This window comes from Suricata suricatta, chromosome 7 (genome assembly GCF_006229205.1).
Source record: "Suricata suricatta isolate VVHF042 chromosome 7, meerkat_22Aug2017_6uvM2_HiC, whole genome shotgun sequence".
Taxonomy (NCBI): Eukaryota; Metazoa; Chordata; class Mammalia; order Carnivora; family Herpestidae; genus Suricata; species Suricata suricatta.
In genome coordinates this window covers 23,068,854-23,086,633 of record NC_043706.1, presented here as the reverse complement: position 1 = coordinate 23,086,633, position 17,780 = coordinate 23,068,854, and the positions used below count along the sequence as shown (strand labels likewise).

General features: G+C 44.4%; 1 protein-coding gene and 1 long non-coding RNA gene across 3 annotated transcripts in view; one reads left to right on the top strand and one right to left on the bottom strand.

Annotated features, from left to right (window-relative positions):
- Positions 1–1,263: 1,263 nt before the first annotated feature.
- RPP40 (ribonuclease P/MRP subunit p40) lies at positions 1,264–10,181 on the bottom strand. The gene is made up of 8 exons (XM_029945323.1): positions 10,041–10,181; positions 8,352–8,496; positions 6,986–7,054; positions 5,868–5,963; positions 5,063–5,188; positions 3,204–3,402; positions 2,957–3,091; positions 1,264–1,483 (listed from the first exon to the last, which is right to left on the bottom strand). The coding sequence occupies exons 1-8, from the start codon at positions 10,161–10,163 to the stop codon at positions 1,285–1,287; spliced, it is 1,092 nt and encodes a 363-aa protein (XP_029801183.1). The 5' UTR covers positions 10,164–10,181; the 3' UTR covers positions 1,264–1,284.
- A 72-nt stretch (positions 10,182–10,253) lies between these two features.
- The window catches only part of LOC115296876, a 39,171-nt gene continuing 31,644 nt past the window's right edge, over positions 10,254–17,780 (top strand). For both annotated transcript variants that reach the window (XR_003911114.1, XR_003911113.1), the window contains exon 1: positions 10,254–10,815. This is a non-coding gene — a long non-coding RNA (uncharacterized LOC115296876). The remainder of the gene's footprint in view (positions 10,816–17,780) is intronic.

Here is a 17,780-nt window from a genome sequence, read left to right as displayed (position 1 = left end):
CAGGTGCTGAAAAACAAAGTTCAATTTAATATTTGGCAAATGTCCTAAGGGTGAAAAGCGGCACCAGTACCCTAATCACGGTAGAGCAGACCAGGATGGCTGGGAAACCTAATCATCCTAATCCTCTTTGTGTTTCTACTTCCATTTAAATTTAAAAAAAAAATTTTTTTACATTTATTTATTTTTGAGAGACACAGAGAGACAGAACATGAACAGAGGAGGGGCAGAGAGAGAAAGAGACACAGAATCTGAAGCAGGCTCGTGGACTCGAACCCACGAACGATGAGATCACGACCTGAGCCGAAGTTGGACGCTCAGCCGACTGAGCCACCCAGGTGCCCCCATTTAAAATATTTTGGGAATTTTGGGGTTACTTAGGTGGCTCAGTCAGTTGAGCATCTGACCTTGGCTCAGGTCATGATCTTATGGTTTGTGAGTTCGAGCCCTGTATTAGGCTCTGGAGCCTGCCTCAGATTGTGTGTCTCCCTCTATCTTCCTGCCCCTCCCCTGCTCAAACTCAGTCTCTCTCTCTTCCAAAAAAAACATTAAAAAAAGGAATATTTAAAATTTTTGAGAACTTTTAAGGTCTTTTGCAGCTCACCAATCCATTTTTAAAAATGGTTCTTGATATACATCCCAGAAGTTTTAGTTGTTTTCAGCTGGTCCTTATTAGCCACAGCTGGAAAAAAATTCTTTCCATTTGTGCTTTACAATATACAATATCCAAGTCCTCCTCTTTGATCTAGAGGCGAGAGTGAGCACACACACTCAGGAACCAGCTGGCCTGAGGTCAAGTCTCAGATGCACACACAGTGTGACCTTGCTAGCGTGTTTATACTCAGGCCACTACTTCCTCCGGGGTTGATGCGAGGAATAAATGAGGTAAAACACAATCCGCACTTACAGCACGGACCGGCCCTGAGAAGTAGAATATAAGGGCTTCTTTTCATTATTATGTGAAAAGGTTGTAATCACGCAGCTGAGCAACGGCGCACATCTCACCCAGTGGCGCACCAGCGCCTGCTCCCAGCGTCCCGGTCCGCTCGGCGGCGTCCGACCCGCACCTCTGCACTTACCCCCGCGCCGACCAGGGGCGCCGACCAGGGGCCAGCAACCACGCGCTCTGCACTGGATGTGCGGCCCAGCTGCGCTCCCGGGATGGGCCCTACGTCAAGAGCAGAAATGCTAACATCATACAAGCCTGGGCGAACACACAGCCCTTTACCATTAAGAAATCTCAAAGGAAACAAACATACACAGACGTGATTTGAAGTTTTGTCGTTTTTATGGTGGACAGTCATCATTCGCCCCAACAGCCATCTGAAGCCAATAGTCTTGATTATTAAAAATCACGAAGTTGTATAAATGTTCTCCTCCTTTTCGAAAACCATGTTCATTTTCTCTCCACGAAACAGGACTGTCAGCGAAGCCTTGAACCGACAAGGTAACCCAAGGAGCTAACTTCGGCTCATCAAAGTAGCGACTGAAAAGGAAAGAGGAATCTTGACAAATGGGGAGGGCTAGGAATGTTCTCATTTACACTTTCACTCATTCAGGATGAGTGGTATTTCTGATGTTCCAATGAAGCTCACACTTTTGCTTTTATTGGTAAAAAATTACATTCAAATTACTATGTGGTGAATTCTTTAACTGTTAACCAATACAGAATGCACAAAACCAACTTCAGCAGTTCCTACGCTTACTGTGGAGCATCATGTAAGATGCAAAGAAAACACAAAATGTATAAGAATACCTTCCCTCCATTTAACAGTGCTGTTCACTCAAAGTCTGTGTTCACTGCAATGCTGCAGAATAATTTACTGGATTTAAAGAAAACCCAACCTTCTTTAAAAAAAAGCTTTCCTTAAATGTTTATTCATCGTTGAGAGAGACAGACAGACAGACAGACAGAGCATGAGCAAGGGAGGTGGAGAGAGAGAGGGAGACACAGAATCCGAAGCAGGCTCCAGGCTCTGAGCTAGCTGTCAGCACAGAGCCTGATGCAGGGCCCGAACTCATGAACTGAGAGATCATGACCTGAGCTGAAGTTGGTCGCTCAACCAACTGAGCCACCCACGCACCTCTAAAATCCAACTTTCTTAGGAAAATCAAAGTACTATAAAAAGTGAAGACTGCGAAGGTATTATGTCTCCTTTAGTCTTTTCAATGGAGTTTCCTGACATTAGATACAATATGGCCTTTTATCTAGAGAGTACCTTCCCTGCCCCCAGACCCCAACACACGCCATCCAGTCCCTGGCATGTGAGCCCTGCCCTGGGCAGATGTTAAGAACCAGAACAGATATTAGACATGATTTGGCTTTAAAGATGGTCAACTCCTGGGGCGCCTGGGTGGCTCAGTCAGTAGAGTGTCCAACTTCGGCTCAAGTCAAGATCTCACAGTTCGTGGGTTCGAGCCTCACGTCAGGCTCTGTGCTGACAGCTCAGAGCCTGGAGTTTGCTTCCGATTCTGTGTGTCCCTCTCTCTGCCCCTCCCCTGCTCATGATCTGTCTCTCAAAAGCAAATAAATGTTAACAACAACAACAACAGAAAAAGATGGTCAACTCACTTTCTCACCCCATTTCAAAATAAAACTTTGGCAGAACTCCAGCCCTTCAAGCAGAACAGAACGTGTCCCGTAGGGTGTCACTGTTTTCCTAAGTGATTAACAGCTTCTGGGGCACGACACGAAAAATGAACAGCTTGTTTCCAAGAAGCCTAATTAAACTCTGCTCTTTTGTCTTTTCGTAAGGACAAGTACCTGGTAACAGAACTGTCCTCTCACACAATTATGTCATTTAGGATGCGAATGTTACTGCACTGTGCGCCCAAGCGAGGAGAAAAGGGGAGACGAGGGTGAGAGAGCCCTGAGGTCTGCGACAGTGGCCCTGCCCCGACAGGCCGCGCTGGCACAGACATGGACAAGCAAGACCTAGAAGGCAAAAGGCGTTCTCACCACAGCTGTTCCAACAGGAGATGTATCTTCTCTGGAACTATGAACCCAGTGATCGCACACAAATAAGCTTTTGCCACCACCGTGCTCGGCTGAGGACAGCAATAGGTTGATATGAAATTATTCGGCTCATTAGTTCTGTAAAGAAAGAAAACACCTTTGTTATCTCCCACCTGGTCCCTGTCAAAGCATAAGCCCCCACGAAGAGCGAGGAGCCGGCCAGGCCCCGGCCCCGGGGGCCAGGACGCACAGCTGGGCGTTACTGAAGACGGCGCCCAGCCAGTCCAGGAGCTCGGGGGCGCTGCAGGCTGCGCCCGGGGCCCCCCCCAGCTCGCCGCTCCGCAGCACCGGGCACTGCAGCTCGCTCGCCGTGCTCAGGGACACTCGAGGCTGCCGCTCCTGAATTCCGTAACTGGAAAAGTATGACCTCATCGTTGATTCTTCTGCACCTTCAAAGAGACCATATAAGGCCATGTGAGTCCTGGAAACAAGTTCGGCGAATCCCTGAACCCACCCCATTCCCTCCTGATAGCTGTGGGGAGCAGGCGGGATGAAGGAGGGTGGGCAAAGCTGTATTGAAATTAAAATCATTTAAGTTGCTTTGGGCTCCTTGGTGCCAAAGTTCTGTAAACAATAGCTTTCTTTCACTTTTCCTGCAAACGCGTAACCCTTTCACGTCCAACCCATGGTAGTACCATAGGTGCCCTAATCTGAGAATTTTGACTGGCGAAATAAAAAAAGCACCACTCGTGTGTAAATAAAATCAGTGAACTCTAGAGAGAGGAGCTTATTTGCATAATCTCTATAAAGGAAGCACAAGATGAACTGAATGATGGCAGCAGCTCATTTGAGCCTGTCTTTAAAAACCCAGTAAAATCAGTGTATCTTCACGGATTTTCCAACAGCCTTGGGAGACAGAAACAGTGTCCCCTCGGAGCAACAGGCAGGCTTGCTTTCCGTCTAGGGCAACAGAAATAATCTGCTCTCCATCTCCACGCCACCCACCCCCATCAGGGGCGAAGGTCAGCAGGCGTACTGGCCAGTGAACAAGACGGGAGCTCCGTAAGCTCAGGATTCCTCTTGTCACGCGGCCCACTGTGTATCACCCTGTAGGTACCGGGATTGGGGCACTGCCGTCCACGCTGACTGTCCGGCCACTGCCACTGTAATTCCTCTGCCTCTGACCTGAGTCTCATACCATCTGCCAGCACCCATGAGACTGTGCAGGCTAACTTCTTAGGAAAACCTCAGACCTTCCCCAGTTCCTGATAAGCCCTTAGAAATAATTAGGAATCTTAGGTACATAGAGCTCTTTAGAACCCAACACACAGATGATCCTCAATGAAGACTTTGTGCAACAGAAATGCCAGTCTCTTCGCCCTCTTGTATCTCAGCCTTAAGTAGGAGAAGCAGTGAAGCATTACAGACCCACGCAAGCAACCTACAGCACCCAGTGACCAGAAACTTCCGAGGAAGAGCAGATGGATAGGCATGATCTCCAATGGACCAACGTGCCTCCCTGTTCTCCAAAAAAGAGTACCACGCCATCATAACTGTGATGATCTGACTCATTACAACCTTGTGATGACCAAAGATACACTCTAAAAGGACCAAGGCACATGGCAGTTGTAAGCAAATCAACGTGTCTGGGGACTCCTGAACTAAATTTAATGTACTAGTCAATTCCAAGTTATGACAAATTTAACCTGACAATTAATGGTCTGCCTGATTATTCCCTTGTGATGATTAACAGTTTGTGTTTAGAATCTGTGTTATTTAAAAACATGCAGCCAAGGCTATTTGAGGTGAGCTGCAGGAAGGAAGAGGAGAAGCAGGTAAGAGTTAGCTGCTCTGAAGCCATTCTCAAGATCTCTGGATCGACAATAACCCAAGGTGATGGAGGCAGATGGCTGCAGGCCTGGATCATCCTCAAGTACCACTCTGGGGGAGGGCGGGGGGCTGCCAGCAGTTTCCTGAATAATGTTTATGCATATATGTATGCAATATCCCAGACCACGGGGATGAATCGCCTGTTTCCAATCCTCTATTACTCCCCTATAATCAATAATTGGATTTCCCAGTCATGGTATTGTTACATATTTTTCATACCTGTGTGATGCCAAGCCAAGAGAAAATCAAATTTCAATGGCTTCTTTTCTTTGAAGGACCAAGAAACTCTTTCATACTTCTTAGAATCCAGGTTAAGGGATAAATCCATCAAATCAATGGAAACAACTTAAAAAATGGAAAGAGGAATACACAGTTCATTCACATATATTACAGCCTGCACTGTGGGAAAGTGTTGTATTAAAAAGCATCAGAATTTTTGGAAATTTTGTGGATAGTAAAAATTATTTTGTTCTTCTGCACTCCTCTGGTTTACCAAATCAAAACTCTGCCTTGTTTGAAATTCATACTTTTTCCGAGGTCAAAGACCAAGAGCAAAGGTCTTTGGGAGTCACTCCTAATCTGCCTATGGATGTGGAAGCCTCGCTTATTCACGTTCAAACCAGGCACTAACGGCAGAACTGCCTCTCTTCACTCACAGGCGAGTCTCTACTAGTGATCATAAATCCTTGGTGGAAGTAGAGGAAATTCTTTATTAAGAACAAGTTGTAGATTCTTACATTGCGTTCATTACTTTGAATTTTGGGCCCAAAACATATATATTTAAGGACCATTTCAATTCTGTGATCTGTATAAGATGCAGCCTACAGCTGCAGAGAAACAGATAACCACAGCAGTCTTATTCTCTCCAAAGCTCAACCGAGGGTCCCTTGAATCAGAAGTTTTCCAGACAAGAAAAAGCCATAGTTCTTCTGAATAAAAAGAACAGCAGCAATTTGAACATTTAAAGTTAATAGCTATGGGACAATTACTGACTTGTTAGAAACTGATGGACCATAATACTTACTAAACTTCATGACTTTTCTGCCAGAATACTGAGATGGACGACCTTGGAGTCCAGTTTCTTCATAAGTATCTTTATCCAGAGATAAAATTAATTTTCCTATAAATCAAATAATACCCATAAAAGAGATGTTAAAAATATGACATGTTCTCTGACTGTAAGAAAAAAAAGGAAATTCAGCAGTTAGATATGAGGGTAATAAACTACATACAAGGATCTTCTTTATGATACAAAGATATTATTTATACTTACTTGTTATTTATATAGGATATTTTAATATTTATACATATAAGGATATTATTTATGATAGTGAAAACAGGAATTATGGATGTTTTTATTAAAGAAAGAATAGTGAAACAAATCATGGTATATCTACTCACTGGAATACCTTCAAAATATTAAAAATAGTAAATCAGAACTATATGCCCTGATATGCCTTGATAGGGAAAGATGTCTATGACATATTGGGGAAAAAAGCAAATTGAGAAACAATGTAATACAATGTAATTTATGATTTAAAAAAAGAACAGTGGGGCACCTGGGTGGCCCAGTGGGCTAAGCTGCCGACTTCGGATCAGGTCATGATCTCATGCTTCATGAGTTTGAGCCCCATGTCAGTCTCTGCTGACAGCTCTGAGCCTGGAGTCCGATTCACAGATTCTGTGTCTCTTTTTCTTTCTGCCCCTTCCCCGCTCCCGCAAAAATAAACAAATGTTAAAAAATTAAAAAAAAAAGAACAAGCCTTATGTCTCTTTATAAACTTATAGAAAATGTCCATGAAGAGGGGGCCTGGGTGACTCAGTCAGTTGGGAGTCCAACTTCAGTTCAAGTCATAATCTCATGGTTCATGAGCTTGACCCCCATATCGGGCTCTCTGTTGTCAGTACACAGCCCACTTCAGATCCTCTGTCCCTTTCTCTCTTTGCCCCTCCACTGTTCGCTCTCTCTCTCTCAAAAAATAAAATAAAACATTAAAAAAATAATAAAGAAAATGTCAGGAAGAATAAACACCAATCTGCTGACAAGAGTTCCTTCTAAGAAGGGGAATAAATCTGGAGATTGGATTTTTTTTTACAGTATTTCTTTTAAAATCAAAGAAAGAAAAGAATGAGTGTTGTTACCATTTGGCAGCAGGGCAACAGTATTATCTTCATCAATATTTGTATTGTATGTTAGTGCATAGCACGAACCTGTAAGAGAAGGAGCCCAGGCCAGAAATTAAGTCACACCTGCAAAAATTTAGCAGATTATCTTTACACCGTAACAAATCTCCCAGGTGATTAAAGGTCAGTGTCCACCACTGCTCCTACTCAACCAACCTCAAACCTGCCAGCGTGAACCGGAGGACACAGAGGCCACACTCTAGCTGTCCACGCCCCACCCCCAGGGCCTGTGTGTGCCAGGTGACCACCATCAAGCAGAAACTGGGCTCAGGGCGGAGTGCGTGCCTCCGGGGATGCTGGCAGAGGCACAAAGCAGAGGGAAGTGTATACACCTGAGAGGAAGAGTTCCAGGTAAAGTTTCAGAACGCGCCAGGAACATGTGTGAGATTCGGAAAGCCACGCAACCTCTGTGAACTTCAATTTCCTCACCCGTAAAATGGGGACCATAGATCTAATTCGTAGAGCTGTCACAAGAGTTCAGATATATAAAAGTGCCCGTGGCAGCCAGTGTCCACACTATTAACAAAGGGATAGTTTGTTAATATATTAGTACTCGGAACTTCGGAGCAGATGAAAGCAAAAACGTTGATGGGGCCAGAGACAACATGGCCCACTTCGAGCAGTGCCAGCAGCGCCTGGAGGAGAGGATCCGCAAGGAACTGGATTCTTTACAGCTCCGTGCAGAGGACGACACGGGGCCGACAACAATATAAGGGGTTTACTCACCCACAAGCACAGCGACTCACGTAGTGAGGGTGCATTCCCTACAGACACTGAAATACAGTTTCAAACAAGTGGCCCCATGAGACAACAAGACCAAAGCAACCCAGCAGACATGAATGGAAACGGGGTGAGTAGAGGAGGATCAGGGCCACAAAATCTAAGCAGAGGGCACTGACCCACACTGGGCCTGCCGCCTGGTGAACAGCCGCTGCGGGTGCAGCAGGAGAGGAACGCTTTGAGACCGCTGAGTGCAGACTGCTGGGAACACAGTGGTCTCTGCAGCCACACATCCAGAAGCAGTGTATCTGAACACGCGGATCCCAAGACCTTCCTCTCCCTGAATCCTTGTTGTAAGATGAGGGGTCCCTTCATCTTGTAACACCCCCATGTCACGCTTATAGACAAGCATAATCAGAAACCACCACCTAAAGAGAGCACCAGAAAGTGCAGGGGGAGAATACTGAGGGCAGGGGAGTGGTGCATGCACTTGATCATACAATCTCCGGAGGCCCTATTAAGACAAGACCCCTAGTACTGTGATGTGATCTAACTAACCTTCCTCAGCATGCCACGTTCATAGATACAATCAGGTTTTCCTCACCTTTCTTCACAAAGGTGTTGATGAATTCGTGTGTAATTAACTCATGAAGAGGTAAGTTCTTCACAAAGTAATAGGGTCCAGTTTCCATGACCAGGTTTTTCAGTTCTTTTGATAGTATCCCACATTCAGGAATCAGAAATGAAACCTATCGGAACGTGTAATATAAACAAGCCTTATTTTCATGTAGATCAACCCCCAGCTTTTTAGGGGTGCTATACCATATGAAGGCTGCTAACTATTCCCCCCACAGGTTTCTACAAAACTCTTAAATTAATTTACCAGGCTCAGGAAAAGAGAAATTTGAAAATTTATGTTCTTTACTTCTGTATTCAAACATTATAGGAAAACTGAATAGGCAAAAAACAAACAAACAGAAAGCTCTTGCTGCATTTCATCTTCTGCAAATAAGCAATATATTTTATATCCTGTCCACTACTCTAATTTTTAGGGAAATCTAGTACACTGGAATATCCTTAGATTTGCTTATCCTGGTACCAGCTGTCCCTTGGGGCTTACAGAAATCAGGGATATCAATCATTAAGAGGCTCCATGGAAGCAGAAGTGCTCCTGGCTGTTTCCATTTTCTAGACAGAAGAATTCTACAGATCAGCCTGACGAGCTTTCCATCTAAAGTGGAGACGTTACGCCTAACCGGTTTCAAATGTGGCCCAAGTGCTCTCCACACCTTGAAAAATGCTCTCTCAAAGCTCAAACACCAGTCGGTTCCTAGGGACCAAGTTTATCATTTGAGTCTGAGAAACTGCCGGTGAGACCTGGGCGGAGATTAGTTAGGCTGGTCAATTTCAAGTGTAAAAGGCTTAAACCAGTTTTAGTGGAGTTTTTGGAGGCCTCACTACTTAAAGGGGTTGGTGAGAACGGGCCATTAAACCCTTGACTGACGTTTGGTTTATTCTCCTCTTCTCTTGCCAGGTGCTGGATAATCCAATAATTAACCTCACTGATGCCTCAACTTACACATCTGCGGAAAGGTGCCCCACAAGGCTGACTTTTTACTAAGCAACAGCCAATGTTACCATCCCTGTAAAGCTCTTAAATTGTGCTTGCACACAGGAACTACCTCGGTCCATTTCACTCCAAAACTGCCAACCTAACGCGCTCCGGCTGGAGACCGCAGAAGGTAGCAGGCAAGTGGAAATTTTCTCAGAGATGAAACTAGTTCCCCTAAATGGTGTAGGAAAGCACGTGTTTCCTTGGTCTGGGCTCGGCAAGATGCTCCCAAGAGGTGGGAGAAAGAATCAAGAACTGGGGAGAGGCGCGAATCCGGCCCCAATTTCGGGCCAATACGCTGCTCCACGAGGGCATCCGTCATGCCTCTCAGCTCCCAAGGCGGGTGCCTGACTTTTCTCTCTCCAGAAAGTGTTCCACCCGGGACGGGGATAAGGTAGCCAGCGACGCTTCGGAATCGGCCCGGAGCAAGTCGCCCAGCCCCTCCTTGCGAGGAGAGGACACGGCCCCCGCTCACGCGCTTCCTGGGAGTTGTAGTCCTGCAGCTCCGCAAGCCACCAACTCGGAACAGTAAAGAGACTACAGCTCCCAAAATGCCGAGTAGGGGGTCCCGCCCCTCTTCGCGCTGAGGGCGGGCTCCTCACTGAACGCGACTTCCCCCAAATCTCTCCAGCTCCCGGAGGATAGATGCTTCCTGAGTGGCCCCACGACGGCCGGACTCACCCTGTAATTATGATAGTGCGTCTCCACAAGATGCCGGTGGCGCGACTTGTCATGACCGAAGTTGGATTTCTCGCACACCAGCAAGTGTCGGGGAACCTCTCGCAGCCTGCGCAGGGTGGCCATGCTCTCTCCGGCGCAAGCCCCGCCTCTCCACTTTGCCCCGCCCCTCCGCCTCCCCCGCGAGCATGCGTAATGCGGCAGCGCCGCGCGGGTTGTGGCGGCCTGGCGTCTGTCTGTGTCCCGTTAGGGGTGAGTGTGGACCTGCGTTTCTTCGGAACCTTAGCAGAAGCTCGGCCTTGCGTATCCGAAACCGCAAATTCATTGCCTAACATGGAACTACCTGGTACCTGGAAACCTGGAACTTGCTTTTTCAAACCCACCTTTCTCGCCATGCTCTCCATTCCTCCCTGCTGCTGTCTTGCCGTATATCCTCTCTCGGGTCCTCCCAAAAGGTTTAGGAGTTTTGTGCAGGAAGATAATACACAATTTCTGTTTTCTGCCCTACAATACGACTCCTTCGGAACCACGTTAAGATCCCTTTTTAAAAATCCCACCTGAAAGGCTTTAAAACAATGATTGCTGCTGTTGTCATAATGTGAGAATTCGTTTTTCCATAATTTTTCTGATCAAGTACAGGCTTCTCAAGCTGCAGTATGCATGCACAACCCCAAATCTGTGCAGAGAGGATGCAAAACAGCAGACTCCGTGGTACAACTTTCTGGAGCATCAATTTTTCTGTAGGATTTGGAACAACCGAAGTTACATAATTTACAAGGTAAGTATTTAAAAATTTTGAACGGAGACCAGGCCAGTAATCTGTGCCCCAGATGTCAAACTGTCTCTGAGAAAACTAAGAAAAACATATTAGCCATTATTTTAAACAGGAAAAATTACAAGGAATAGCAGGTCACTTGAAAAATTCCGCCAATTTTCTGAATCACAATATGGCACCTAGAGGTGTTATAAATGTCGTATTAGGATATAAATGCCTAAAACATTATCTCTTGGTCACCTCACAATTAAGTGGCAGTGGCCTCTCTTAGACCACCATCAGACATGCACACACACCGTTGTGGATACTACAAAATTTGCAAAGTGACTGCTGTGATTTTATTGTCTACCAGTTGTATTTGGAGCCAGTGTGAAGGGTTTTTTTTTCAAGCCATTTAGTTTACAATGTCTTATTAAGTTCTGAAAATTCAATATAAATTATATCAGCTAAAAATAGGTAAACAGCCACTGTGCCGTTCTGGTGTTCATTACTCAGTGTTCTTCCGGGGAAACCGTACTTGAGGATATGTGATGTGGGGTGTGCCTGTATTATGAAATAGAAGGCAAAAATCTCATTTATTTTAAATGTTTATTTTTGAGAGGGAGAGCACAAGCGGGAGCTGTCAGCACAGAGCCCGATGCGGGGCTCAAACCCACCAACTGTGAGCTCATGACCTGAGCCAAAGCCAGACACTCAACCGACTGAGCCCCCCAGGTGCCCCTAAAAATCCCATGTATTTTAAATGCTAAAGCTGTAACTTCAAGTAAGTTTGGGACTGCAGAATCCTTTCAGCCTCCCTCCACAGTGTCCTGCAGTTCTGTCTGCAATGATTCATTCATTTCTCCCTGCCTGCTGGGTCATTTCTATCAGTATACAAATGTGCTTAATGTGCGTTAATCGAAGGCACTTGGCTCTGACCCTGAAATCCTCTGCCTTCTCACCGTTGTTTCTCTGCTCTGTTAAAGCCACTTCTCTGCACATTATCTCCTGAACCCAATATATTCTAGCTTTCCTCCATACTACTTCACTGAACTGGCTTTCACCAAACCTTTCCATTTGCCAAATTCAAGGCCAAGTTTCGGTTCTTATCTCAGTCATTTAGCTGCACTTGATGCTGATGATACAATTGAGCACTTCTCCCTTGTTCGAACTATATTTTCTTATGTTCTGTATTTTAATTTCTCTGATGCTCTGGCAGCTGGGGCCTCACGGACCAGCATGGGACTGCCCCTTCCGGGGTTAGCTAATAGCACATAACCTGCGGGGAGCAGGTCTTTGATTTGCAAACCTGCTAATCCAGAGTTTACACCCTGTCACCTCTTTTGTAAACTGTTGCGCTCCAGGCTAATGTTCCCCTGCCCTAATAACCCCAGGGGCCGGGTCCTAGATAACTGGGGACAGTCCGATACTCCAGAGCCCACTGAAACTATTCAGACTGGCCACTCCTAAACCCACACAGTCTGTCTAGCCTGCCTCGGTTGTTCCTTCCTGTGATAAAAGCTCAGACTGATGCTCTCCCCTCACTCCCCTGCCTCCTGATGAACCTAGAAGCTTCCTGTTGTGGCTCCGGATTCTAGGGAGCTGTGAGTAAAAACTTCTTCCTTTATGACAGTCATTTCTGTGCATGCCTGCCATCCCTGTCAGCACAAATCCCTGGGCGCATTTGAAAACACTCCTTGAACACTTCCCTGTGGATTGCTGAGAACCTTTCTTCTGGACCTCCTCTCACCTTGCTCTACTTCCTCCTGCTCCTCCTCCTCTAGATCTCTAGTGATCCTCACCTTTCCCGCTTCTCTTTCCTGCTCTCTCTTCTCAGAGTGATCCCCCGTGGTCTCAGCTCTTAGAACCATTGACCACCAAGCCTAGGCCCTCATCCCTGGGGTGGGGGACGCCCAGGCATCATTCTTGACACTTCCACGCTCCTCACCCCATGTGCGATCCCGCTGCGAGTCTGTGGCTTGTTGGCTCCGCCTGGTTACGGCCTCTTCTCACTGTCTCTGTTTCTACAACCAGTTTCAGCCACCTTCCCCACTCTCAGTTGAGTGCCAAACAGGCCCTGACCACTTCCCTGTTTCCTGTCTTCTCCTCCTGCAGTCTCTTCTCCACTCAGCATCCAAACTGATCTCAAAAATGTCATACAGACATAACCTCATTTTATTGCATTTTACCTTACTACGCTCTGCAGATACTGTTTTAAAAATTTTTTGTTTATTCATTTTTATCTCATTTTTTGAGAGAGAGAGAGACAGCATGAGTTGGGGGGAGGCAGAGAGAGAGGGGACACCAAATATGAAGCAGGCTCCAGGCTTCTGACCTGTCAGCACAGAGCCCGCCCGACGCAGGGATTGAACTCATGAACGGTGAGATCGTGACCTGAGCCGAAGTTGAATGCTTAACCAACTGAGCCACCTAGGCAGACACTGTTTTAAAACACCTGCAGATACTGTGTTTTAAACAAACTGAAGTTTTGTGCAACCAACGCGGTATTGAGCACGTCTGTTGGTGCCATTTTTACAAAGGCATCTGCTTGCTTTGTGTCACTGTGTCATATTTTGGTAAGTCTTAGACTATTCCAAACTTTTATTATTACTACATTTGTTACTGTGATCTGTGATCAGTAATTACAACTCTGAAAGCTTAGGTAATGGTTAACATTTTCTGGCAATAAAAAACTTTTTAATCAACGTATGTCCATTTTTTTTAATGCTTATTTCTGAGAGAGTGAGAGAAAGAGAGAGAGAGAACACACATAAGCAGGGGAGGGGCAGAGAAAGGAGACACAGAATCTGAAGCAGGCTCCAGGCTCTGCGCTGTCAGCACGGAGCCTGACTCAGGGCTCAAACTCACAAGCTGTGAGATCATGACCTGATCTGAAGTAAGATGCTTAACCAACTGAGCCACTCAGGTGCCCCGGTATGTACATTTTTAAGGACATAATGCTATTGCACACTTAAGAGATCACAGTATAGTGTAAGCATAACTTTTATATGCACTGGGGAGCCAGAAAATTTGACTCACTTCACTGCATATTCACTTTATTGTGGTTGGCTGGAAGCAAACTGTAGTAAGCCTGAGGCAGGCCTGTTTATATCCCCCCCGCCCCTGCTCTGCTTAAATCCGGCCCGGCTGTGACCCGGCTGTCCATTGCAGTAGTATAAAAGCTTAGAATACCTGGCCCCTGCCTGCCCCTGCAGCCTCATCTGCTACCCTGGCTTATTCACACGATTATTTGTCTGAATTTCTGGTATCTAGAGCTGAAAGCAGTCTTTTTGTTTTTTTAATGTTTGTTTATTTTTGAGAGAGAAAGAGAGCGTCAGCCGGGAAAGAGTAGAGAGGGAGACACAGAATCTGAAGCAAGCTGTAGGCTCCGAGCCGTCAGCACAGAACTTGATGCCGGGCTCAAACCCATGGAGCATGAGATCATCACCTGAGCCGAAGTTGGACGCTTAACTGACTGAGCCAGCCAGGCGCCCTGAACTGAAAGCAATCTTAATTGACAAATGGATATTAGGTCATAGATGCGAGAGCATAGCAAAAGTCTAAGGATGAAGGGCCAGGAATGGTTTTAAAAAAATAAAAAGGAAATGAAAAAAGAAGAAAAGCACAGGAAGCAAAACATAACTGATTTGTATGTATATACCCAAAAGAATATAGTAGCAAATATCAATTTTTAAAAGACCACACCAACAAACTTACAAGAAAAAAATACCTTTGATTGTATTCTAAAAACACAAAAATATACTTATTAAATCTAAAAGGACAACAGTTTTACACATCACATTTTGGGACTACAGGCAAAAAAATTAGAAATGCAAAAACTATCTAAATATGCTCAACTCAGGGCATGGGGTGGCTCCATCAATTAAGTGTCTGACTCAATTTTGGCTCAGATCATGATCTCTCTCAGTTCAGGAGATTGAGCTGGGGCTCTGGGCTGACAGCACGAAGCCTGCTTGAGATTCTCTCTATTTTTCTGCCCCTCCCCCCGCACGTGCACACACACTCTCTCTCTCTCTCTCTCTCTCTCTCTCTCTCTCTCTCTCAAAATGAATAAACATTTAAAAATAAATAAATATGCTCAACTCTGAAAACATTAGAATATTACATAAATTAATGCCTGCATCAGTGTGCAAATTCAAAGCACAAATACAGTGCCTATAAATATACAGCCGATCCTTGAACGACACTGAAGTTAGGATCCTGACACTCCTCTACCTCAAAAATCAGCATATAGCTTTTGACCTCCCCCCTCCCCGACTTAATTACTGTTGACTGGAAGCCTTACTGATAACATAAACAATAAATTACCACCTAATTTATATATGCATTATGTACTATATTCTTACAGTAAAGGAAACCAGAGAGAAAATGTCAAAATGAAGGAAAATACATTTTACAGTAGTGTACTATAAAACTCCACATATAAGTAGACCTTCGCACTTCAAACCCATGTTATTCAACTGTTCGTGCAAGTAGATTGTTACCTGTACTGGTGGAATGAGAGCTTCCCACCTCTGAAGCTCCTGGGTCTGTGCGTCAGTAGGCAGCCAGCCTGAAATCTGTTAACATGGTCCCATTACAGGTGGGAGCATCAGGGAAGGCGGTGCTGGGAAGACGCCGGTAATAGAGCACTCCCTCCTGCCAAGCCTAAACTTGACCTCACAGTCCTTTCTAGCACAGGGCTCCAGGCAGCTGCCACCAATGGACGGATGTTGGCATCCAAGATCAAATCTACCCTCTGACGGTAGGCAGCCTGGGAACTGGATCCAGCGGGTGCAGTGGAAAAATCAGCAGCCCCCAAGAATATGTGATGCATCCCGAGCGAGGTCTTGAATCCCTGGAGTTTTGGGGAAGGGCTCAGAGCCAGACTGCTTCACGTCCTCTCCTCTGACCGGCTGGGAATCAGTGCAGCATGCCAACATATTAACACGGGCAACTGTGTGGACGGTGTCAGCACATGCAAGAGCACAGACGAAGGAGTTTTTTAAAACAGAACACAATGTTATATGTCAGTTGTATCTCAGTAAAGCTGGGCGGGGGAAAGCAGAACACAGAACAGCCACACCGTATGACTAGAGCTCTGTCACATATGTTCATAACAATTTTGGAAGAGAATTTGGAAATGGTTGACATTTTTCCATAAAGCTCATTCTTTTATTTTGTCTAAAGTGAAAAACATATGTTTAGAAGTAAATTGGTACATAAAAAAATTTAAATCTTAGCTATCTAGGGACTTCAGATATCTAGGATGAGGCATTTCTGTGTATCTTGGATTTCACTATAATGTGAAAATTATTAATCCATAATACAGTTAATGAAATGATATACATAAACAGAGAAAGGAGCAATCACTATAATATATAATTCTCAATAATTGTATAATATATATAATGTGACATGTGCAGTATTGAACACCTATAATGAATCAGGCACTAACTACCTCAAGCACTTTATATTAATTATTTCATAAGACTCCTTTATGAGGTAGGTTTTAGTACCTTCAACTTAGAGGCTAATTAGTAAATAATACAAAAAATTGAATAAGAAACTTTAAAATATGGAAGGCTCTCAGGACACCTGGGTAACTCAGTGTAAGTGGCTCACTTCGGCACAGGTCATTATGGTCTCACTGATGTGAGTTTGAGTCCACATTGGGAGTAATATTCCGTTGTACATATTAATATCACATCTTAATGCATTCATCAGTTGATGGACATTTGGGCTCTTTTCCATAATTTGGCTATTGTTGATAATGCTGCTGTAAATATTGTGGTACACGTGCCCCTTTGAATTGGCGTTTTTGTATCCTTTGAATAATCCTAGTAGTGCAATTGCTGAGTCTTAGGGTATTTCTATTTTTAATTTTTTGAGGAGCCTCCATACTGTTTTCCAGAGTGGCTGCACCAGTTTGCTTTCCCACCAACAATGCAAAAGGCTTTCTCTTTCTCCATATCCTTCCTCGCCAATGTCTGTTCAACAGTTTCCTGAGTTGTTAATTTTAGCCATTCCGACTGGTGTGAGGTGGTATCTCATTGTGGTTTTGATTTATATTTCCCTGATTATGAGTGATGTTGAGCATCTTTCATGTGTCTCTTAGCCATCTGGATGTCTTCTTTATAAAAGTGTCTGTTCATGTCTTCTGCCCATTTCTTCACTGGATTATTTGTTTTATGGGTGTTGAGTTTGATAGGTTCTTTATAGATTTTGGATACTAACCCTTTATCCAATATCATTTGCAAATATCGTCTCCCATTCTGTCAGTTGCCTTTTAGTCTTGTTGATTGTTTCCTTCACAGTGCAGAAGCTTTTTATCTTTAGATCATGGTTCATTTTTTTGTTTCCCTTGCCTCTGGAGAAATATCTAATAGGAAGTTATGTCAAAGAGCTTGTTGCCTGTTTTCTCCTGTGAGATTTTGATTGTTTCCTTACATTTAGGTCTTACATTTCTTACATGTAGGTCTTTTGTCATTTTAAATTTATTTTTATGTATGGCATAAGAAAGTAGTCCAGGTTCATTCTTCTGTATGTTGCTGTCCAGTTTTCCAACACCATTTACTAAGGAGACCATCTTTTTTCCATTGGATATCCTTTCCTGCTTTGTCAGAGATTAGTTGGCCATACATATGTAGGTCCACTTCTAGGTTCTCTATTCCATTGACCTACGTGTTTGTTTTTGTGGCAGTACCATACTGTCTTAATGATTGATTACAGCTTTGTAATACAGCTTGAAGTCTGAAATTGTGATTCCTCAAGCTTTGGTTTTCTTTTTCAACATACTTTGGTTATTCAGGGTCTTTTCTGGTTCCATAGAAATTGTAGAATTGTTTGTTCTAGCTCTGTGAATAATGGTGCTGTTACTTTGAGAGGGATTGCATTGAATGTGTAGATTGCTTTGGGTAGTATCAACATTTTAACAATATTGTTCTTACAATCCATAAGCAATGAATGTTCTTCCATTTCTTTGTCTT

Coding starts and splice junctions, on each gene's coding strand:
- RPP40 (XM_029945323.1), bottom strand. CDS start 10,163: ATGGCCACCCTGCGCAGGCTGCGAGAGGTTCCCCGACACTTGCTGGTG. Junction 5,964..6,985: donor TGTTGCCCTGCTGCCAAATG/GTAACAACACTC, acceptor TTTGATTTATAG/GAAAATTAATTTTATCTCTG. Junction 5,189..5,867: donor CAGAAAAGTCATGAAGTTTA/GTAAGTATTATG, acceptor CCATTTTTTAAG/TTGTTTCCATTGATTTGATG.